The sequence below is a fragment of the Oxyura jamaicensis genome, chromosome 2, assembly GCF_011077185.1.
Source record: "Oxyura jamaicensis isolate SHBP4307 breed ruddy duck chromosome 2, BPBGC_Ojam_1.0, whole genome shotgun sequence".
Taxonomy (NCBI): Eukaryota; Metazoa; Chordata; class Aves; order Anseriformes; family Anatidae; genus Oxyura; species Oxyura jamaicensis.
The window spans coordinates 145,411,427-145,436,304 of NC_048894.1; the positions used below are offsets into that span (position 1 = coordinate 145,411,427).

The 24,878-nt window shown below is 39.2% G+C and overlaps 1 protein-coding gene across 5 annotated transcripts in view; it reads left to right on the forward strand.

Annotated features, from left to right (window-relative positions):
* Positions 1–24,878, forward strand: part of COL14A1 (collagen type XIV alpha 1 chain) — a 127,554-nt gene that overhangs the window by 44,912 nt on the left and 57,764 nt on the right. For 3 of the 5 annotated variants that reach the window (XM_035318050.1, XM_035318052.1, XM_035318054.1), the window contains exons 12-22: positions 3,013–3,158; positions 4,439–4,568; positions 7,615–7,754; positions 9,546–9,672; positions 10,055–10,194; positions 13,672–13,804; positions 15,771–15,842; positions 16,630–16,781; positions 21,658–21,787; positions 22,852–22,974; positions 24,320–24,469. In XM_035318050.1, the coding sequence (XP_035173941.1) occupies positions 3,013–3,158; positions 4,439–4,568; positions 7,615–7,754; positions 9,546–9,672; positions 10,055–10,194; positions 13,672–13,804; positions 15,771–15,842; positions 16,630–16,781; positions 21,658–21,787; positions 22,852–22,974; positions 24,320–24,469 (1,443 nt within the window). The remainder of the gene's footprint in view (positions 1–3,012; positions 3,159–4,438; positions 4,569–7,614; positions 7,755–9,545; positions 9,673–10,054; positions 10,195–13,671; positions 13,805–15,770; positions 15,843–16,629; positions 16,782–21,657; positions 21,788–22,851; positions 22,975–24,319; positions 24,470–24,878) is intronic. The other 2 variants (XM_035318051.1, XM_035318053.1) reach the window with 1 other exon arrangement.

Below are 24,878 nucleotides of genomic sequence, written 5' to 3' on the forward strand. Positions count from 1 at the left end.
GACATCTGCTGGCAGAAAAACAGCAAGGCTCAAGCAATCTAGAAGATTTGTAGAGTGCATTGACCTTCTGACTCAGATGATTGAGGAACCAACAGAAGGTGCTGAAGCTGATAGTTGCATACTAGGAAGAACTGATCAGAGATATTGAAGTCACAGGCAGCCTTGGCTGCAGTGACTGTGAAATGGTGGAATTCAGGATTCTGAGAGGAGTGAGGAGAGCGAAAAGCAGGGCCACTGCTCTGGATTTCAGGACTGCAGTGTTCAACTTCCTCAGAGATCTGCTCGGAAGAATCCAAATGTATATGGCCCTGGTGAGAAGAGGGGTCTAGAAAAGCTGCTTGTTACTCAGAGATCTCCTCCTCCAAGCTCAAGAACAGACCATCCTGACAAGGAACTCCTAACTGAACTCCAACATAAAAAAGGAAGGGTGTAAGAGGTGGAAGCAGGGGGAGGTGACCCAGGAGAAGTGTAGAGTTGCTGTCTGATCTTGTAGTATAGGTTTAGGAAAGCGAAGACCAACCTGGAGCTTAATTTGGCAAAGGAGGTGGAGAGCAAAAGCATAGGACTGTACAGGTGCATGAACAGCAAAAGGAACACTGAGGAAAACATGGGCCCACTCCTGAAGGGGACAGGGAACCTGGTGACAAATGACATGGTAAAGCAGTAGTACCCGATGCCTTCTTTGATGCAGTCTTTATCAGTAAAAATGGCCTTCGTGAGTCCCAGGTGCTTGAGATCAGTGAGAAGGTCTGGAACATAGAATATTTACCCTCACTAGAGGAGGACCAGTATTAGGTAGCACTTAAGCAAACTACATAGAAGACCTGATGGGTTGCACACATAAGTGCTAAGGGAGCTGGTTTACATTATTGTGAAGACTCTCTTGATTATCTTTGAAAGGTCATGGTGACTGGGAGAGGTTCCTGAAGACTGGAAGAAAGCAAATGTCATTTCTTTGTGAAGGGGATCCAGGGAATTACAGGCTGGTCATCCTCATCTCAGTCCCTGGGAAAATAATGGAGTAACTAATCCTTGAAACCCTGTTCAAATGCATGAAGGACAGGAAAGTAGTAGTCAGCATGGATTTATGAAAGGGGAATCATTTTTGACCTCACAAAGTTCAAGAAAGGGAAGTGCAAAGTCCTGCCCCTGGGGAAGCATAAACCCAGCCACTGGTACATGCTAGTGGCCAGCTGCCTGGAAAACAGCTCTCCAGAGAAGGACCTGAGGATCTTGGTAAACAACAAGCTGAACATGAACCAGCAACACACCCTCACAGCAAAGAAGGTCAACCACCTCTGGAGCTACAGTAGGCAGAGCATTGCCAGCCAGGTGATCCTTCCCCTCAGCTCAGCAGTGGTGAGGCCACATGTGAAATGCTACATCCACTGCTGGACTCCCCAGTACATGAGAGACACGGATTTACTGGAGTCCAGTGAAGTACCACAAAGATAATTCAGTGATTGGAGCATATTTCATAAGAGGAGAGACAGCTATGGCTGTTCAGCTTGGAGAATAGAAGATCTTACAAACATGTAAGAATCCCTGATGGGAAGGAATGAAGAAGAGGAAGGCAGACTCTTTTCAGTAGTGCCCGCTGACAAGACAAAATTCAACGGGCACAAATTAAAAAACATGAAATTAAATCTAAACAAAAGAAAGCACTTTTTTACTGTCATGGTCAAACACTTGAGTGAGTTGTCCTGAGAGACTGGAGCCTGCATCTGCAGAGCTATCCAAAACCCTACTGGGCATGATCCTCATCAACTTTCTGTAGCTGATCCTGACTGAACACAGAAACTATACTAGGTGATCCTAGATGCCTTCCATCTGCAACAGTTCTTTGATTCTTTGTCAAGCTAATCTTCCCAATCTGAAAATAAAAGAAAACGGCATCATATAAAATTGAGACTTGAATTTTTGTCTCCCAAAATGTTATCTCCAGCTGTGTTTTACCCCATGACAAAGTGCTAGGAACAGTTTAATTTATTGAGGCAGAGAAGAGAGACGCATAATGCGCCAACGGGATCATTTCCTATTGCACCTGGTATTCCTTTGAAGTCACCTAGTCAAGTTCTGACTGAGCCCAGCCCTGATGACTTTCTGAGATCTGCTCAGATCACACCCCAAGGTCATGCAGCATTGAGTACTGATCTGATAGTGTGTTAGAAGTGACAGCCTGACATGTGCAAGTATTAATCACTCCAGATGATAAAATACATGCAGTTTAAAAGGTTTTTTTGTTTGTTTGTTTGTTTTACCATCCCAATGGAGAATTACGGGAAATTGTAGTTTACATTGTGTGAGATACTGACAGATTAAAATTAGCCACCAGTATGGAGAATGGCACGTGCTTATATAGTCACATTAGCATCCACCGTGACTTGTGATGGGTGTTCTTGCTCATATTTGCATAATCCCACTGACACAGGCTGGTAGTCAGTTTGGAGACTCCAGGCTCTAAACACAACAGCTTGTAGTCAAAGTATTTTGCTGTGTGTAAGTTACTTATTCAGGGTTTGCTCCATGATGTCCTACATCAAGGCTGTCTTTCCAACACACTGGCTTGGGAATTACTGCTGTAAAAAAGCTACCTCTAGGGACTTGTTCCTTGTAGCAGCCTTGCCCATTCTTCAATAGCAAGCGGTTATCTTTGTACAGATCAGGGAGAAGGGAGGGTGAGGTGAACAGAGAGATTTGCTGCTTAAAGAACTGAAATCCTCCCACCTGAAAAGTACAAAGTTATTAAGACAAAGAGCTCCAATGCTTTGTAGGGACAAACTTTGCCCTGGCGTAACCTGGCGTGGTTAGATTGTAATTTCCTCATTTCTATAATTCTGCAGTCTTTTATGTATTAACCTGTTCTTCATAGTTGTGTCATACAGACAGCACTTCCACGCCTGGAGGTAGCTATTTTCCTTTGGGTTTCCTACAGTAAAATAAACTGCTTGTAAAATACCTGGTTATTCAAGTGAGACAACTGAAGTGTCTGTCTCTTTTTTTCTGCTGTAGTTGCCTTGCCAATGGCATCAGATCTGCAGTTGTACGATGTGTCGCACAGCAGCATGAGAGCTAAGTGGAATGGAGTAGCGGGTGCCACAGGTTACATGATCCTGTATGCTCCTCTCACAGAAGGATTGGCTGCAGATGAAAAGGAGGTGATGTACTGAGCTTTCATATGAAAAATAAGTGTTAAAGAAATAAATATTTAAAGAATAAAATAGTAGTTGGCCTTTAACATTCAACTTTATCAACAAATACTTTTTTTTTTCCATGACTGTCTTAAGTACTTCATGTTAGACTTTATGAACAGAGGGCAAGTACCAGTTGATTACTTTTATATGTCATTGTCAAAAAATGCAACAATTTCATCTGAATTAAAGTAACTCTTTTGAAATGGTAAGAGATGATACTGTGTCATCATATAAAGCAAACACTCATAAAAAGCCCCAAACACCTAAGTTACTTCCTAAGTGTGGTATCACTAGAATTTGAAGTTAAGCCTTTGTACTCGCCAGGACCTTTGAAAGTAAATCAAATCAGCAAATATTCTAATTCTGTTCTAATTCTGTTCAACTTTTATTTTTTAAATTTAAAAATAATGCTTTCCATCAAAAGTCTTTTTAATAGGTATTTTTAGAAAGAAAAAAATGGGACTAGGTAAACTACAGTCTTCTACTGTAAGTAAAATACTAAAAGCAGTAGACTAAAAATAGTTTCTAGCATGGTTCCAGTGAAACTTTGGGACAGGATTTAAAATGTTTTTAAGCTCAAGCTTCTATATGTATAATTCAGATTATGTATAGCATCTCTGTTCAAGCAAGAACATTAAAAAGCATGCTAGGGCATGCACACTTGTGTGTGAAAGAGTGTAGGAAGCTACCAAAAGCTCGCATAGACTTGTATTCTCTGCTAAATAAATCTCTCCCTGAAACCTAGCTGAATCAGGAGATCTGAGCCAAACCCTGAAAAAAGACTTTTTCCCAGTAAATAAGTCAGTTCCTGTTGCCGTGGCTCTCATTGAAGAGGTGGAAATGAAAAGTGATACATGCCTGAATTAGCAAGCAGAAAAACTGAGCCTTGCTGTGCATAGAAATTAATTTCTCCTGTAAAAGACTGAAGATGAAACAAGATGTAGCTGGGAATGAAAAGGACATAGGAGCTGCACATTCCAGAGAGTTCTATTGTGTCATTGCTAATGTGACTAGTTACCTTCAAAGTTTGCTTACCTTCACATTGGCTTTTGGCCTTTTGACAATTTTGTTCTTTTGATAATTGTGCAAAATCCCCAAATCTTGGGCCAAGATCAGGCACAATATCAGAAAAATGCTCACCAAATATTTGATCACGAGTTTAATTCCAAGTGTGTAATTAGCATTCTTCCCCATCATGAGCTAATTCAGAAATAATGTGTCTTTTTTATTCATGGTGTTTCTAGATAAAAATTGGGGAGGCTTCCACAGAACTTGAACTGGATGGACTATTGCCAAATACAGAGTATACAGTCACGGTTTATGCCATGTTTGGAGAAGAAGCTAGTGATCCCCTTACAGGACAAGAAACTACACGTGGGTAGCACGTACCTCTATTCACCTCGGTGTTAACAGAACTTCACAACAGTCTTTGCACATATTAGAAAAGATCTGATTTTAAAATCTTATTTGAACTCTTTTCTCTTGTCAGTAGCAGTACTATGGGTATCCCTGTTGACTTCAGTGGAACTAGTGGTAGTTTTTTGAACGTGCTGAAGGTGAATGAAGGTCACAAAGGAGAACTAAACTGAGACTGCTGTTTAGTCTCCTATAGCCAGAGTACCAGGTGTGTTTTGGGAAAGTCTGCTCAGATGGAGAAGTTCATTCCTCTGGCTCAGTAATAGTCAGTACAGATGGAAAAGAAGCAAGGGAAGATTTCTATCCAACCCCTACTGCTTAACATCTGGTAAATGAGGGGTTGGAAAGCGCCTGTGCATTCATGATAGATGATGTGTTTTTAATAAGCAGCAAGAGTTTGGCCAGCTAAATTCTGTCCTTTGCTAACTGTACACAGCACTGTATGTCGGCTCTCTAAATAGCCTCAGCAATTTGGAAGACAAAGGAATTGAAAATAAGCAATTGTGCGGCAGGGATATTTCTGGCACTGCATTCAGTGATACCTCTCCTGCTTCCAGCAGTGGAGTGAATGCTTCCCCTTGTTTTGTGCTCCTGGCTTGAGTGGGCCAGTGTGAAAGTGGCTTACATTTAATAGATGAGAAAAGTTCAGGCATGTGAGTGCTAAGAAAGAGAAGAGCCAGAGCAATGACCTGTAAAGTGAGTAATGGTAGAAGACGTTCTACAAGTGCTATTGAACAGTTCAAGAGAGACAAGCACAGACAGGGAACTAATGCAACTTGGGAATGTTTGTGGACTTTAAAAGTGAGAAAGATTCTGAACACTTGGAGAATCAAGTTTTGAATTTTCTCTGTCATTCTATCCTATCGTGTATCTCTCATTCCCCCCCCCCCCCCCCTTTTTTTTTTCCTCCTTTTGGTCAATATCTGTTTTTCATTTTTCCTAGTAGTTTATGTAGTTTATGACTGTGCCAGCCTCAATTCACTTCATGTCATATGATCTTGGAGGTTGCACAGCTCTAAACCTTGCTAACACATTGGATGGAAGATCACATGCAAATTCCAGATACATTGGCACAAGCTGAGGAATCATGACCTCAGTGTTTGATTGCAGAAGCTAGTAACATATGTTAGTCAGACCAGCATCATTGCTATTACCAGACCAGAATAATAATAATAAAAAACTAACCCTACAACCTTCATTTATTTTTAAGGTGACTTAGTACAGCTAACTCTGACTGGTTTTTAGCACTGTAATAAGAAAGAGGATTAATTCTAAGCTTCTGTATGCAGTTATTCAAATAAGCCTCTTCTAACAGGCTTTGACTGATCAGGCATGGGGGCAGTCTGGGAGGAGAGGAAGCTCTTGGTGAGCACACCTGCCACACACGGTCAGTGTTCAGTGGTAATGTCTTCCCTGTCTGGATTCAGATTTAAGCTATTTTTTTATTATTATTTTTTTTAATTTCAGTGTGATTATTTCTATCTTTCAATTAAAGAACAGGCTGCCTGGTATTTTCTTCCTGTACCACGTATCTGCTTGGAGAGGGATCTGCCTTATTTACAGTAGCATTACACGTAGTATCAGATCTGTATTTATTAAAAATTACTCTACACACAGAGTCATCTTAATCACTGTAGTGAAACCTGTCTCGTGCCACAAAGTGACATGATCAATAAGCTTATTCTGAGTTTGCATTTTTTTGGGGGGGAAGGGCAGGATTTACCCAAGTCTCACTGTAAATATCATATAACTTTGGCAGCAGGACTGCCTGTCTAGTCGTGAGCAATGTTGTCAGAAGATTATGTTCCAAAAAGAAAGAGCTGAGACTGAAGCATTTTGTGGTATGGCCAGGTTGGTGAAATGAAGTGAATTCCACAACTGACAGAAAGTAGAAAGGAAAGCCAGCACGTGATACTCCCTTCACTTGACTCAGAGGAATATATCGCATGCCAGAAAGTGTGGCAAAGCCATCTAGTATAATTCCAATCTGTTCTCATCTTCTCTTTCCTCATAGCCAAGTTGAGTTGACTGTTCCTATGCTGGTTAGGTATTTGCTTGCAGATTCTCAGTCACTATATGGCCTGAATGAAGAACCCATATACCATTTTTATCTTTTGCTTTTTCCCACATGCTGTTGTGTGAGGGAAACAGCTTCTGAAGTGTTGATATTTTTCTGTCCATGTGGATTGGTGAGGAGTGTGTGAGTGAAGGTAGGATGGATAGAGAAAACTTTCACAACTTGGAGAAAATAAGCAGATGTTGGGGTAATACAGAACCTACTGCCGAGAGTAACAGAGATAGCACAAATTGCTTCCTCTTGGGTGACAGAAAAATGGAAGCAATCTGCGACTTTTGCATGACCTGGCTTTCCTCCAGCTCATGACAGTCAAGGAGTGTGTAGTATATAAATCTGTCTTTAACTGGGGTTGCTGTTAGGAAACAGCTTCAGGCAAATGTGACCTTTACACAGAGAATAATTCCTTTATGTAAGATAGGGGAAAGGTTAAGCAGAGGTAAAACAGTAAAAATAAAAATTTCAACTTCAGAGATCTTCTGAACTAGTTATGCTTTTGGACAAATTTCCCTTACATCTTTTATATTCAGAAAATGTTTTGCCAAAATATTCCTGTTAGGAAATTTTTGATAGAATACTTATGGAAAAACAAAACAAATATGAGGTACAGATCTAGTTGAATTACATTAATTTACAAATATAAACACAAATTCATAATTTATTATAACTACTGTGTAAGTTAGCTCCTGCTATAATATCTAGTATGAGCAGGAGAGTTATTTCTTTTTCAGTATTAGGTGAGACACACTGACCAAGACTGAAAGTTCTGCTTATTACCTGTCTTTAAGTACTTGTGTAGCCCCATTGATGAAGGGCTTTTTAAATATAAATATCGGTGATTTGAGTTTTTAAATGGAAATGTGCTGCTTATTTTCAAGACATTAAAAGTTTCACAGCTAAACCCATGATTTTATCCCTTTCCTTTTCAAGTGCCTCTGAGTCCCCCAGCGAACTTGAAATTTTCGGATATTGGACATAATAGTGCTAAACTAACATGGGATCCTGCTTCCAAAAATGTAAAAGGCTATCGCATCATGTATGTTAAAACAGATGGAACGGAAACCAATGAGGTAAATTATTAGTTACCTTCTTTCCCTTAACCAACCTTGGACCTCTGCAGACTTCTGTAATAATCAAGGGTAACCTTTGTAAACAAAAGCTACCTTGCGAGCTGCGACAAAAGCTTTGCTTACATACAGCAATCCAATCAAATATAGAAAAAGTTTTTTATAAAATCATGGTAAGTGGGCTGACTGTTAAAATAGGATAGATCCCATACAAAATAAGTTGTCACATGCAACTGACATTTCAAAAAAAAATTAAAATGTTTGTATATAATTATATGTAATCATGTGATTTTGTTTTCGTTTGGTTTGATTTTTGGCATTTTTTTTATTTTCTGGGGCATATCTGTCCTTTCTTACATATTAGATGAAATATTTATATTCCTGAGTTTAGAAGATAACAAACCCTGTGCAATGTGTTTTTTCTTTTCTTTCTGCTAGGTCCCTTTAGATATAAGTCAGAAATTACTTGACCTCTTCCTATTGATTACTTTTAATATAGATAAGGTGGCTGTCTGTTAGACACTCCATGTATGTCAGCATAGGACCTTGCTCATTGCGGGAAGTGATTGTTCCACTGTGTGCGGATGTGGCCTCACCTAGAGTACTGTGTGCAGTCTTGGGTGCCACAATATAAGAAGGAAGTAAAGCTATTAGACTGTGTCCAAAGGTGGGCTATGAAGTTGGTGAAGGGTCTAGAGGGCAAGATGTATGAGGAGGAGCTGAAGTCACTTGGATTGTTCAGGCTGGAAGAGACTGAGGGGAGGCCTCATGGGGCCTGCAGGTCCCTCACGAGGGGAGCGGAGGGGCAGGCGCTGAGCTCTGCTCTCTGGGGACAGCGACAGGACCCGAGGGAACGGCATGGAGCTGGGACAGGGGAGGGTCAGCCTGGGGGTTAGGGAAAGGTTCTGCACCCAGAGGTGGTCGGGCACTGGGAGAGGCTCCCCAGGGCAGTGGTCACAGCACTGAGCCTGCAGGAGTTCAAGAAGCATCTGGACAATGCTCTCCCTCTGAAACATGGTTTGATTTTGTGGGTGGTCCTGTGTGGAGCCAGAAGCTGGACTTGATGATCTTTGTGGATCCCTTCCAAGTCAGGATATTCAGTAATTCTGTGAGAATGGTTTTGAACATCTCAGGCTTGTGGTAATGTAATTTATAATGCGAGTGAATGTTCAGTAGGTTTTTACCTACCTCTTAACTATTCCTTTGTGTCTGTTCAAAGAGCAGGCAGCTTTTTTTCTGTTAGCTTTGTATTGGTAACATTTCCCCTGTGGTGCTGAGCTAACACGGCACTGAATAGTTGGACTGATAAACTGTCAGCTTATACAGCTTTGAGTGATCTGTTCACTGCAAAGTCACGTTAACTGCTGCCTGGATAGAGACCATATAAAACTGTCATCTTTTCTCATGACAAAAGTTGAATACAGTGGTTTATGCAAAAATTATCCAAAATAGTAAAAGACTGAATTCAATAGCCCGAAATTTCCTTACAGTTCTGTGTTCCTGTACACACAATGCTGGTATGTTAGTTAATGAGTTGGGTTTTACCATGTCTGAGTTCTACTTTTCTTTAGTTTGTCATAAGCTAGAATATTTAATTAATTTTGTCAGCTTTGGTGCCTTGAAATTATCATTCTTCATAGTTCCACAGAATTTATTTACAAATTCTATGACATTCTCTTTCTGTGTCATTCTTACCCAGTGAAATTACAGAATTTCATGAAAATATAAAGCAACTTTGCTTCTTTATTTCAAGTGTATGATCAATATATCATCTACAAATTATGCTTTCTCTAGGTGGAAGTTGATCGTGTTTCAACACATACCTTAACAAGTCTGACATCCCTTACAGAATATACTGTTGCTATTTTCTCCCTGTATGATGAAGGACAATCTGAACCACTTACTGGCAGCTTTACCACAAGTATGTATGTCTGAACTTTTGAAGGCTTTCCAAGAAAGAATTTCTAAACTTTCTTACTCGACTGGAAAGTAAGACCACTAATAGAAACTCTCTGATGGTGGATTCAGATGTACAGATATGCATGGAGCTCCTTCAGTGGAGAGGGGATTACAAGGCCAGTACAGCTAGAGTAGGTAAAAAGCATGTACTGTGTGTATGTCCCTCGTCAATTACAAAAACACTTTCCCAAGTAAGTGTGCAAAGAATCTGATGTGCTTTTGTTATCCATCTTCCATGTTATACTTTTTATGACAAGCTGCAGGTAAAATGGTGTCTCCTTGCTGTTGCCATCTATGTAAGTTTTAGACAATAATTTCACTTTTTTTTGCATAATATTTTGCAGAAAAAGTTCCACCTCCCCAGCATTTGGAAGTTGATGAAGCATCAACAGATAGTTTTAGGGTCAGCTGGAAACCCACATCCTCAGATATTGCGTTTTACAGATTGGCATGGATTCCTTTGGATGGGGGCGAATCTGAAGAGGTGAGCTGCCTTGATTCTCTGAGGGTGTGAAACAGAAGAGGGAATTGTATTCTGAGGTCACCTTTGCTTCAACTTTTGCCAATTAATTATGGCCAGTTGACTTTGAGAAAGATCTGTCCTGTTGCAAAGCTCTCTAAACCATAATCAAACCAATATTCCAGTTTCTTTTTGAAGAGGAAGTGAAAACAGAAGACATCTTTTGCGAAAAATCAGTCTAGTCTATAATGTGCCAATTGTATAGAACTAGCTTTGCTGTTTGATGCTACTTCAGTTTTCAAACATTAATATTCTTCATTTTGCTTTGAAGAAGATGGTAACTGAGCCGGAGCTGTGATATCCTCACATTAGGCTCCACATTTGTTTAATAAGCTGGCCTCATTTAAATTGCCCGTGAATCCTCAGTTAGGAAATGTTTAAAAGATAAAAGTTTACACAGTTAATTTATTAGACTGTCCCTTTTTCCCCTCTTAATGTCTCTTTCTCTTTTTCCTCCCCATGCTCTATTTTTTTTTTTCTCTAAGCCCTTGTGTATCTTCTCCATAATGTCATTTTCATCAGTTCAAATTTTCAAATTATTTTTCCTGCTGCTGGGCTTTTTCTGTTTTATTCAATCTTTTCCAAGCATTTCTCAACAGACACTTTCTCTTCCTTTCCCAAATCTTTCTTGTTCATAGTCTTTCGTTTCCTCTTCTCCGTTATTTATTAGCTCTTAGTTTTTGCTTCTTTTGTATTCCTCAGTCTTTCATACTTTCTCATACATCTTGCTCAGTTGACATCAGCATAGTGAAGAGAAGCCACGTCTGCAAACTGTTAATCAGGGTAGAGAACGTGATGGGGAAAGATGACCTTTCCTACCTGTGCCTAGATTTCATGCATCATTTTTTCATCCATTAAGGCAGAAAGCAGTCTTTCCAAATTAGGTTATATGGCATTTTCTGTAAATTTAGTTGATTCTTTCACCTGACAAGAGATAGTCCTGCAAACTGTTGAAATAAACTACAGGAATGAGCAAGGAAAAGAAGGAATTGACAGGTGAGTGAGTGGGCACAGGTCATCCCTTAGCATCCTCCTGCAGTAGATGAACTGCTTCATTTCTCTTTCAAGTTCCAATGAGTAGCTGTCACTGAACCCCTTTAAGGCATATGATTTTTTTCTGTGAGATGGTATCTGTGGTGTCCTTAGAGCATGAGAATTTGTGATGAAGAAATATTTGAACTTCTAAGGTTCTTCTTGTTTGTTGCATTCATTAAGAACTGCTGGAGGCCCTAATATTTTCTGTATGTTGAAATATTAAAAATACCCAAGCTGCTTTCTTGTTCTCCTTGCATGACCTCTCTAATGGGGTCAGGCCTAGGATGGCACAATACCTCCAGGCTGTTGCCTTTTTAAGCTTCTTTCCCAGCTAAGTGATCAGTCATGCAGAGAAACAACATGTGCTCCATCTCTTTCTCCCAAGACCCAACTTGCCAATTAGCTGAGTGGGGTCACAGAGTGGTGTTGAGAATTACACACCTCTCAGCTCACTTCACTCACACTACTAATGTGCGAGGAGAGTTCGGGGAGGTGTTAGTACTAAAGAGCCAGAATAATTTTAAGAGTGACCTTCTATTTGTAGGTTGAAGTAGGAAATGCATGCTGTTATACTCCTGTGTTTGTTGCTATTTTTACTTCTCCTATTTGTCCTCTCCACTTGAAAGTTCAGGGCTTTGTGTTCTTTTGTGTGTGTGTTGTTCTCTGTGGGCTAAATTAGCAGGGGGTGGTGGGTGGTAGAAATTATGCTTCAGAAAGTTAGCCAAAGTTACGTGTAAGATGGTAATTAACTGTAGAAATTTCATGATGACAGACATGACTAGAGACTGTGGGGAACTGGAAAGGAAGATATTACTTGTACCTACTTAGAATACAGCTAGACTCACTCAAGCTCATTTCTGATTTTTTTTTTTTTTTTTTTTCCCAAGAAAATCTGTGCCAGAATACACAGTGTGGGCTGCCTATTTCATTATTTGATAATTGTAGAGGACATGGACCCAACTAATTATTCTCCTTTTGTTTTCTTTATCTGAGTTCAAAAATTCTGTGGTTGTTTGAATGGTCCCACTTCCACAAGGTTTTGTTTTGTTTTGTTTTGTTTTGTTTTTCCTGGACCATGCCTATCTGTCAGCTCAGGAAATCCGTGGTCATGAAAAGAATAAAGTGTGGTTCACTATTAATGCTAGCTGTTGTGGTAGACTTTATGCTGCCTGTATATATTGTTTGATTTCCGTTGTAAGTCTTATTTGGATTCCATTTATACAGTGGCCACCTTTAAAAACTTGCCAGTATTATTCCAAAGCCAGATTGTTTTATGAGAATATTTATTTGCATAAACTAATAACTATTCCCCAGACCAGTCAGCTCATTTCACTGCAACTACTGCTTGGGCTCTTGCCCATCTGTTGACCCCTTCCAATAAAAATCAATGAAAAACAAAAAAATCCAAAGTAATACCTTCTGCTTACAGTTAACAATGCACATGTGAATCTTTTGCTATCATAGGTAGAAAAAAGAAAAATAAAGAAAAAGATTATTTAAAACATCGTGACATATAGCCAACTTCTCAATAGTGGTAGGCCCCCAGGTCTGGTGCAAATGTTTTTTTCTGTTATAGCATACAATCCATTTGATTTCTTTGACTGTGGACATCCTTTCTGGATCCAGCTTTGTTAGGATAAATTATGCCTTCCAGCAGTTTGCCCCCAGTTTCCTGCACGGATCAGGATTTCACATTTCATGTGTACATACATCGAATCTGCCAGTGACACCGATTGTATGAGCCCTCCCTCACCATGTTCAAGCACGATGAAGCAGACCTAGTAAAAATGGTAAAGAGCCTCTGTTTGAACTCTCAGAGGTAACCGTGTTTGTTCTTCTGAGTGGTTATCCCAGATGAGCTGGTGTCCTAGCAGTCAGAGGCAGAAGGAGTGTAGTAACTTATGGCAACTAGGGCTTGGTGGAGTTAGTAGTAACCTAATTTTATTGCAATTGTCTGCGGAGTGCATTTAACTGCATTCCTCAAATCACATTCAAAAGTGTGTAATCGTAACTCAGATTATAAATACAGTATGGAAACAGCGTTATTGGATGGTAGAAATATGAATGGAAGTTAATCCACATCGTTACATCGATTTCACTGATGTTTTGAATGTTAGTGATTTTCAGATGTAATGCTTATGTTCAGCTTTAGCAATTTATTAATTGTGGGTGAAAGTATAAGATTGCACATTAGAATAATCAAACCTGCCACTAAATAAAAAATAAATTTTAAATTTTCTTATCAGTGTTTTTATTTCCACATACCTAATAAATAATTTGGGCATATTTGAGGGTAGATTTCTTTTGTTTTAAAGGAGAACCTATTTTCCTTCCTTGACTGAAGTCACCTTGCATAGATTAATCAAATGTAGAACTGATTTTCTTTAATCTTGCTTTGCTATTTAGGTGGTCTTGAATGGAGACACAGACAGTTATGTTATTGAGGGCTTGTTGCCCAACACGGAATATGAAGTTTCTTTGCTGGCAGTTTTTGATGATGAAAGTGAGAGTGAAGTTGTTGCTGTTCTTGGAGCTACATGTAAGACAAACTCTTTATTATAATTTTTACACATGTTTAAGTGGTTTAAATTTGAAGTATAAATCTAATATTTAAAATATTGTCCATTTTTGGGTAGCTCTAATACTGAAGAGTGTGGTGGTTTAGCAGCAGGGCTTTGCTGACTGTGTTTTTTGTTTGTTTGTTTGTTTGTTTTTTTCTATTCTTATTTAACATTATGTTGTAGATGGCATTGAATCAAAATGATGGTTTGGCTTCCTCTCTGAGCAGTGGTATTAATAACCAGTTGATCTGGAAAGACATCCTTCATTTCATTATTTAGTCTCAGAATAGCGTTCCCCATTAGAAGATATATTAGACTGAGGGGGCAATGAGTGTTTTAAAGTAATTATTTTACAGGAATTTCATTGAAGATGTTTGCAATTTACAGTATGCTTTTTTCTTTCTTATTTGTGTAATTTATACTCACTCACAGGAGCTGTGTTCACTCTTGGCTGAAATATTGGTCCAAAAAGTTTACACAGGTAGCCTGTGAAATTCATATAAGAATAACAAAGATAAAACTTGTAAATCAATCATATACAGTGTAATTTATAGTCATAACTGAAACAGTGGTGAGCAATTTCAGTTAGATTGCAAAAGTCTTTGATTCAATGACACACTTAGTCATATATTTATGACACACTTAGTCATATATGTAAATCCATTGCTATTTAGTAAAGAAATGTATTCTTAACTTTGAGCTAATATAAGTAGAACTCTTATTTAGGCCAGACAGCTGAATGGCATGGGCATATAGATGCACCTTCTGTACTTGATAAATCTGCTATGTGATAAAATCATTGCCCTGAAGATTTTTGTCTCATTCTCTGTCAAGTAACTAGTGCTTCCCATGCCCATCTTTAAAACTGTTTGATTCTAAAAGTGTATTGGTATTTCAAGACTATTTCTGGAGTAATGTACCATTTGTGGAAATTTGCATTAACCAAGCACATGCATAAATGTTTTCAACTTAATAATAATAATAATAAAAAAAAGTGTGTCCTTTCTCTTTACATTAGGCACTGTCAGACATGAAGGATAACTTGACCTTGGCTGTTGACATTATTTTTCTCTAAGAAATTAAACTTTTGGGGTTTACTGGAAGGATGTCTTTTTCTGTGTGTGTGTGTGTGTGTAAAAGAATGCTTTTTGTAAGATTATGGGAAAGCACCTATTCAACAATTTATTTCTGGCATACAAAGTGAGCTTTAATGAGGAAAGTTTTTTTTTTTTTATTTTTTTTTTTTTTTTTTTTTTTTTTTTTTTTTTTTTTTCTTATCTAGTCCACTAAAGTACCAGTAAATTGCTGTTGAGGTGCAGGTTAGGATATTTGTTGGCATGATGTAAACTCAGATGAATCATTTCTGTTTTTCTATTCAATGAGGAAGAAATGTTTCTTCAAAATTTCATGTGCACATTCTCTTTTTGTGGATAGTTAAGTAAACATCTATTTTTCATGTGTAAATTCAAAAATATATTTGATTCTTATAAATCACAGGCTGTTCTGTTAAGACAAGAACTTCCTGTCCATCCAAGTGATGCTGGCCTAATGCTGAGTGCTGAGTTTCAGTTTTTCCTTGGCAGTAGTGTAGCATCCTCATAAAGTCCTTGTTTCACTTAATATGACAACCTTAACAAATGGTCGAAGTGGAAGTCACGGAAGTGATGGAAGCTCAACCAGAAATGTAGACTATATGTATTCTTATTTAATGGTACAGTTTTATAATTATGCCTTATCTGCAGATCTATGTGCTAATCCTGCAAATACATGTGCCTGAAGTAAGCTAAATGAATAGTTCCCTTGTAGTCTCTGAAATGCCTGAAGTGTGTGGGATGCTCGTAGGTGTGAGCACATAGTTTTTGTTGTCATGGTTAGAAATCCAAGATAAATGCTGTGACTTACACATCTTGTTGAATTGTTTGTGAGCTGAGTACTGTTTTTCAGTTGCAGGCACTACCACAATACCTACCACTGTGACTACTCCCAGTACCACAACTCCTAAGCCCACCATAGCAGGTAAATGGAATAAAAATCAACAGTTTAAATGCTGAAGGCAAAGAGCTGAGGCTTCCCACAGCCTAGCACACCCAGATATAGGGGCAGAGAGCTGTGATGGTACTGAGGGGCTGATAACCCCAGTTCTTCATGGTTTGTGTGGTTGGCACACTGCTATGGAAGATCTTGTTGAGGTGTAGACCCCAGGTGAGGAAAATCACCATTGAAAGGTACACTCTGTCGCATTCCTCCACCACCCTGCTGTGTGTAGTCAGCTTCCAGTATCTGCCACACGTGGGTGAGGAGCCAACACGGTGTAGGGACTCTGAATGCTACCAGAAATATTACATAGCAATGCAGAGACTGAAACTAATTTGGAAAATCCAGTTCTCTTTTCACTTTTCCCTCATAAATATGAGCATGGGTGCTCTTTAGAATTTTGCTTAGTGTCGAAGATGATATTTGTCTTCTTGGGAGTTTAGAAAACTGAATTTTATAAATCAGAAGTTCTACATTATTTCTCTTCTGTAACATTCTGTCTGCAGTGAGCTATTGATTCCTAGAAAGCTTCGTTAGCAGAGTAATATAAATAAGGCAAATGAAATAAAGCAAATGGATCATATATATTAATGGCAGTATAGGATAAGTATTCTTTTATTAAATTGTTAGAGTTTTTATGTGGTTCAGCCCAAGTAAGACTGAACTGGATAGGTCTTCCCTAGGATTGACTTGGTGATAACTAGCACAATTTTAAATCTAAAACTAGAATTGATAAATTATTATTATTATTATTATTTTTTCCAAACAGTTTTTCGAACAGGAGTCAGAAACCTTGTTATAGATGATGAAACAACCTCAAGTCTGAGAGTGATATGGGACATTTCAGATTACAATGTTCAGCAGTTCAGAGTGACCTATGTCACTGCGAATGGTGACCGTGCCGAGGAAGCGGTAAGAACGGTCTGTATGGCTTTTTATGAATTAGCTTCATAAGCTTGAAAAGTTTGCTTAATGATTGCTTAATAATTGCTAAGGCATGGTCTCTCCTTACATGACATTCTTGGTGCAATTAGTAAGTGATTTGTGCTTGGTATTACTGTGAGATAGAACTTCAGTTTTAGTCCTACCAGCACCTGATGCATGGCTGACATACTCTGTCCAAAGCAGGATCAAGGCACAGTCATGCACGTTTAAAGAAGTCATAGCTAGAAGACTTGCTGCTTGCCCTCTTCTTCCTGTATTTTTTAAATCTTTGTAAGGTATTTGACTGTTTTGTTTGTATTTTTAATTCCTGGGCCTTTTTGCTATCCTGAGATTGTGCTTTAACAATCCTTAAATGTTTGCTCAGGGCAATATTGAGTAATTTTTTTTGCCTTCAGCAACTTTTTTCCTTTCTTAACATTCTCACTTTATTCTAAATAAGTGAAATTGAAGTTCAAATACAGACCTTCCATACGGTTTACATAATCTGAATATGCTACAATAGCAAGAGCAGTTTTTAATCTAAGTGCCTAAGAATATATGTTACTTTTCTAATACTATGTGATGTTCAAAATTAACATTGTTTTACCAAATAATATGTTTCTGGTGATCAAGATTTTGGAAAATATCTGAAAGATTGAAGAATACTACATGTACTGTTTTGTCCATATATCAAATAATAAAAAATGAAGCCCTAAGCCCTAGCTGTATTATTTTGAGATTTTAGACTTGTTGAGATAACCTCAGAATGCTGGGAGGCCACATGCTTTGGAAATCTTAAGATTGCAGTTCTTGGCTTCCACAAACACCAGGTTATAGAATTTTAAGATAACTGTGTGTATTAAACAGATTAAATTGTATAATTCAGGGTTATTTTCTAAGTTAATAGCTCAGAAGGCAAAAATATTCCCTGTATCAGCCTCCTTCAATAGAGTTCCATTAGTGTCTGTCATGTGACGCACTTCTGTTTGTAGGACAGCTGTAATGAAAATATGTGATATTCTTTTTGAAGACTATATCAATTAAAATATTTAAAATAATGAGTTAATCGAATATCTCTTTTTCTAGAAAAACGTGTCAGTCTTTTTTCAATTTGCTTTCATTTACCTTTTATGAGAACTTGGTAGAAAAATACTTCTAACCATCTTTCATCTATAATCTGAAAATGAACTCTTAATGCAGTGGTTTCCTTTTGGACTGGAAAACATGCTTTATGAATTTATCTTGACTATATGACAGTGTAGTGTAGTATGGTGGCAAAGTTGCACTGTTCATCTAAAATTTCTGAACTTCACAGAATCACAGAATCACAGAATCACAGAATCACAGAATCACAGAATTTCTAGGTTGGAAGAGACCTCAAGATCATCGAGTCCAACCTCTAACCTAACACTAACAGTCCCCACTAAACCATATCCCTAAGCTCTACATCTAAACGTCTTTTGAAGACTTCCAGGGATGGTGACTCCACCACCTCCCTGGGCAGCCTGTTCCAATGCCTCACAACCCTTTCAGTAAAGAAGCTCTTCCTAACATCTGACCTAAAACTCCCCTGGCGCAACTTTAGCCCATTCCCCCTCGTCCTGTCACCAGGCACGTGGGAGAACAGGCCAACCCCCACCTCGCTACAGCCTCCTTTAAGGTATCTGTAGAGAGCGATAAGGTCGCCCCTGAGCCTCCTCTTCTCCAGGCTGAATAAGCCCAGCTCCTTCAGCCGCTCCTCGTAGGACTTGTTCTCCAGGCCCCTCACCAGCTTCGTCGCCCTTCTTTGGACCCGCTCAAGCACCTCGATGTCCTTCTTGTAGCGAGGGGCCCAAAACTGAACACAGTACTCGAGGTGCGGCCTCACCAGAGCCGAGTACAGGGGGACGATCACCTCCCTAGCCCTGCTGGTCACACTATTTCTGATACAAGCCAGGATGCCGTTGGCCTTCTTGGCCACCTGAGCACACTGCTGGCTCATATTCAGCCGACTGTCCACTATCACTCCCAGGTCCTTCTCTGCCTGGCAGCTCTCCAACCACTCATCTCCCAGCCTGTAGCTCTGCTTGGGATTATTATGCCCCAGGTGCAGGACCCGGCACTTGGCCTTGTTAAACTTCATGCAGTTGACCCCAGCCCATCGGTGCAGCCTATCCAGATCCTCCTGCAGAGCCTTCCTACCCTCGAGCAGATCGACACTCGCACCTAACTTGGTGTCATCTGCAAACTTACTGAGGGTGCACTCAATGCCCTCGTCCAGATCATTGATGAAGATGTTAAAGAGGACCGGCCCCAGCACCGAGCCCTGGGGGACGCCACTAGTGACTGGCCTCCAACTGGATTTGACTCCATTTACCACAACTCTTTGGGCCCGGCTATCCAGCCAGTTTCTAACCCAACGAAGCGTGCGCCAGTCCAAGCCAAGAGCAGCCAGTTTCTTGAGGAGAATGCTGTGGGAGACGGTGTCAAAAGCCTTGCTGAAGTCAAGGTAGACCACATCCACAGCCTTTCCCTCGTCCACCCAGCGCGACACTTTGTCATAGAAGGAGATCAGGTTCGTCAAGCAGGACCTGCCTTCCATAAACCCATGCTGACTGGGCCTGATCGCCTGCTTGCCCTTCAAGTGCCGCATGATGACTCCCAAGAGAATCTGCTCCATGAGCTTCCCTGGTACTGAGGTCAAACTGACAGACCTGTAGTTCCCCGGGTCAGCCCTCCGGCCCTTCTTGTAGATGGGCGTCACATTCGCTAGCCGCCAGTCAGCTGGGACTTAGATCCTAGATTTACCATTTCAGCTCTGGCAAGCCTAATCAAATTCCTTATATAAATAGTTCTGTTTTAATCATACAATCATAATATTCAATGACTATAATTTTAAAAGGAAATTAAAATTGTCAGAAGGGTGTTTAAATTCTGGTATTAGAACTGTGAATTGACTCAAAACCTCATTATAGAGAATTATAAAATCTTAAGATTAGGTACATATCTTAGCTCTAATTCTGCAAATTATTTAATTTTAAGTACACACTCAAGTGATAGCTGTGGTCACAAGCAAACAGTTTAGCCGTGTGTTTCGTCTTTGAAATCTATCGTGTGCACAAATACTTTCCTGAATAAGGAACTACTTAAGATCGTGCTTAAAAGTAACCACGTTTTAAACTAAAGGAGGGTAGTTCGTCATTTGGCTCCAAGCACCTGAGAGGTGCAACATGGATGTTAAAAAAGTAGTGTTTGTAAGTTTAACTACATTTCCCAAACAGAACCCAAAAGTTTTGTGGAATTTGGGCTTAAATAAACCATAGCACGACAACTCTGTAGTAGATGTGTAGGTTTTTTGGCTCAGATTTCTGTCATTTAAATTTCAGTTACTCCTCCCTTTCCATAAAAATATTAATAAGCTTTTTAATTCTTTATGCAATTTGCTGAAAATCAAGGACTAAAACATGTAATAGAATACTTTTCACTGCAGAAGGGATAAGCCTTAAATTACATGTTCTTTCATGGGTGTGCTGTACATGCTGGAAGGATCACATTTTGTTTCTTCCTTAAAGCCAAGAATGTTTCTCATTGTTGAAAACTGTATTGTGCTGTGGAAGATCGCAGATGTGGAAAAGAGAGACTTCTCAATGCTTGCATCCCCTCTTCTAAAAACCTAAAAGCTAGCGTGTTTTGAGTCTGTCATGCACATCGTTCTGTCCTAATATAATTTCAATTTTTGAAAAACAAATGAAATATTTCTTTGACAAGTCTCAGCACCTGGGTGCACTAGATTAATGTCTTTCTGTGTATCACCTGACAAACTTAGAAGTAGTTTGGATGTATCCTGGAGCATTAGATCTGGTGAGAGCTTTCTTCTTTTCAAGAAAATTCTGTTATGCCATCATCACATGCATCCTCTTTTAAACACCAAAACACCTTGGGGCTCACTGTCTGCTTTTTCCCTTTGAGTTAAAATGGCTCATGAGAGGTCTTCCAATTCCTGGCTCATGTGATAGGTTCACATGGTGGACATGGGACAGGGAGGGTCCAAAATAGGAGTCTGAACCTTGGGACTGTTGCTTCCAGTAACACCACGTCAGAGAACAGGTTTGGTGCAGGAAGTAGAGGGTGGTATTCTCCCTTTTACTGTGTCCTCTTCCAGTGCCAGGTAGCTCCCATTCAGGCTTCTGAGGCTCACTGAGACTAAAATTTTACTGACAAATTAAAAGACTGTGAGACTTTTCTTGGTCACTTCTACTATGCTAGTTGCTGTGGGTTCAATGAATATACAGTCATTCATTGAAGGTTTTCAGGAATAGCTGCTTTGAGGAAACCTTGCACTGTGTTAAAAGAAACAATGCTTAATTTCCTCTAGAACAGGCCAAACAGTCCAGAAGGATACCTACAGCTTCTTTACTTCTCTTGGGTTTTCTTGAGGATAGGACAAACCTGTTGTATTCTCGTTTGCTCAGTTTGTGCTGCCTGATCTCCTGAATTCATTCTTCCTCCCCAAAGAAAGATACAATCAGCCTTTGTTAATGGCTTTAGCTTTGGACAATCACTTTCATGTCAAGAAGAAAGAAAATAAGAGGCTTTATTTTGTCTGTACAATTGTTTAAGTACTAATCATGAATATGACACCAGTGGTTTATGGAGCTCATAGGTTTAATACAAAGCTGTGGTATTTCACAGGCACATTCTCTTTTTTTATTCTGCTCAGGTATAGTCAGTAGATTTGCTAAAAGAGGTGGCAATTTCATTGTCTTATTTTACCATACAGAATCAGAAATATTTTGAAATGCAGGCTCTACAGCTGTAGCAGCGAAAAATGGTGTCACATGTATGATATTAAAAGGTTTTGGCCCTAATCATTAACCTTGGTTTGTTTCTGCAGGTAATGGTGCCTGGGAGACAAAACACTCTTCTACTTCAGCCTCTGCTGTCTGATACAGAATACAAAGTCACAATTACTCCCATCTATGCCGATGGAGAAGGAGTCAGCGTCTCAGCTCCTGGCAAAACATGTAAGTACAGACTTTCTGCTGGTCTTTGGCCAGGATGTGTATGAAGAAAGGCTTATTCTTTTGGCCTTTCATTCTTGACTGCAACGATATATTTTAGTATAAATGTGGGCTTATTTTGCGTGATATATGTGATGCAAGAGCTTTTTATTAATCTCAGTTCATCACTTTATAAGCAGTGGGTTGCTTCTAATTGACAGATTGTGTTTTATATTCAAATACAGTGAATATGCAGAAACTTATTGAGTAATAAAGCTGGTAAGTCTTTTATAGATAACCCACCAAGGATAACCCATCTAATACAGAAAATAATGTAAATTGTGCCTGCTGGGATAGTATCAAGCCAGCCATTGTACTGTTAGATATTCTTTTGTGTGAGATCATTGCATCCAAAAGGTTGTTAGAAATACTGCTGAGCTTTTTATAAAAGTAGTTGCGTTATCTCCAGAATTCTGAACAAGTACCAAAAGATTACTCAGCTCTAACTTAAGTTGCCTCTCTACAGTATATTGGTAGAAAAACATCTCATTATGTACTGCTAGTCATGGTAGTATACTTTCATTGAATTATTCTCCTAATTTACATAGTTTATGCCTAAATTGAAATGATGTTTGTGCAGACACTTAAATCACTTGTAAATCATTCAATGTGAAAGTGTAAGTGTTCACAAGCTCATGATTTATACTTTAAAAGCTTCATACACTTGGATTTAAAGAAACTATATAAATGAAAGATCTCAGAGTAGCCTGATATTTAAAAACAAACAAACAAAAAACAACAACAAAAAACAAGGGACAAAGTTGGGGACTAATCTGGAAACTCATTGTTTGTTGAACAAAAGTTGAAATTAGCCTTTTGTTTAACTTGATATAACTTTCTTAAATATATCAACATTAATCCACTAGTGTAATTCCAAGGATGAATTCGATTCAAAGCTTTCATTCTGGTAGTTTTGCCCATAAATTTGAGAGTACTGGGTATCTCATGATTTTCATGTGCGTGTCTGTGTTCTATGCATGTGCTTGTATGAGTTACACTCATAAAGGCTCAATATGGTTTCTTTTTAGTACCCTTGTCTGCTCCCAGAAATTTACGCGTCTCAGATGAATGGTACAACAGATTACGTATTAGTTGGGATGCCCCACCGTCACCCACAATGGGTTACAGAATTGTCTACAAACCTGTAAACAGTGAGTTTTTCAACTGCTTTTTTTTGGTCATTTATTTTTGACTATACAATGTTTTATGTTTTAACATCACCTTTTGCTGAGTTTTGTACTTAAATCTAATAGTTGCAGTTACAACTTTAAAAGTGCTATTAGCTTAGATGTCTCAGTTTTTGAATATGAGAGTTTTTTAGAGTTAGAGAATGATACAGGTTGGAAGGGATCTCTGGGGACCGTTCTTTCCAGCTCCCAGATCAAAAAAGGGCTAGCTTGGAACAGGTTTCACTGGACCTTGGCCAATCAAGTTTGTAACATCTCCAAAAATTGAGATTTCTAAACCTCTTTAGGCATCTGTTCCATTTTTGACTGCCCTCACTGTGAAATTATTTTTCCTAATATCTAATCAAAATTTCCCACATTACAAGTGCCTATTTATTCATGTCATCTTCCTGTTTGCCTCAGAGTCTGGCTCTGTTTTCTCTTCTCCCTCTCATTATGTAGTTGTAGGCAGCAGTAAAATTCCCCCTAAGACTTCGCTTCCTAAGGCTGATCAAACCCAACTCTCTCAGTCTGTCCTTGTATGTCATTTTACCCTGGCTCCTATTTATTTCAGAGGCCACCTTTCATTTTCCTCTCTCTCTCTTCTGTGGCCCTCCTGTCCTTTGACTCCCTCCTTGCAATACAAATTAAGCTTTGGTTTCTTGGCTTTTACTTCTGCCCTACTCCTACCTAAGAGATAATTGCCTTTTTATTCACGGGCCATTTTGTCTATGCAGCATCTGCTCACCTGCACCTTGCAGCTAGACAAAATACCACCCAAAGACAATGCTGTTGTTTCTTAAGTCTATCCAGAGCAGCTAGGAGAGGTGAGAAGGGAACTGTTTGCACTTCTGTTTTGGTACAGTTTTATGCTTTTCTATTTTCATTATCATTTTTGCACAGTGTTAAAAGATGCTTTTGTATAAGAACCCCTTAGGGACCATTCTGCTGGCTGGCATCTGCTGTCCCCTGTTGGTCCTGGCACACCATCAAACTGAGGAGATCTTTGGCACCCTATTTAGGGCAGTAGTAAGTCACTGAAGCAGAACAAAAGAGTTTTAACAGATGCCAGTGTCTAGCCCTGCCCTAATGAATCCCAGTGCTGAATTTCCCAAGTGTGTTGGGTCTTCTCTCCATACAAGGACTGCATACTGTTCTGAGCAGTGTCTGTCTTTGTGAAAGTTAAGAAGAAAAAAAAAAAGAAAAAAGAAAAAGCAGTAACTTTAGGGTTGCATATTATGTTGGATAGGTCTTAAGATTTGTGTTTACTACCTGCTAATTTGGTGCATGAGCAAATTCTTTTCTAATTTTTTTATTTCATTTTTTGCAGTCCCTGGTCCTGCGTTGGAGACCTTTGTAGGGGATGATATAAATACCATTCTTATTCTAAATCTCTTCAGTGGAACTGAGTACAGTGTGAAAGTATTTGCTTCATACTCAACAGGCTTCAGTGATGCCCTAACAGGCGTAGCCAAAACCTGTAAGAATGATTTCATGCTGTTCAGATCTCTACAGGCTACTTTTCACTGTAACTTTAGCTTTGTGCAGCTCCCTGAATAAATTTTCACATGGAATTGTTTTTCAGTTGTGTGCAAATTGTTTTTCTGAAATGGAAATCTCTTTTTAATCAAAGTATGTCATGCTTTACAATCTACTGGACATTAGTAAACAGGGATCATAAACCAGATGACACTATTTATCAGCCAAACATTTCATAAAATCATAGAATGGCTCAGGTTGGAAGGGACCTTAAAGATCATCCAGTTCCAACCCCCCTGCCATAGGCAGGGATGCCACCCACTAGATCAGGCTGCCCAAAGCCCCATCCAGCCTGGCCTTGAGCATGTCCAGGGATGGGGCATCCACAGCTTCTCTGGGCAGCCTGTGCC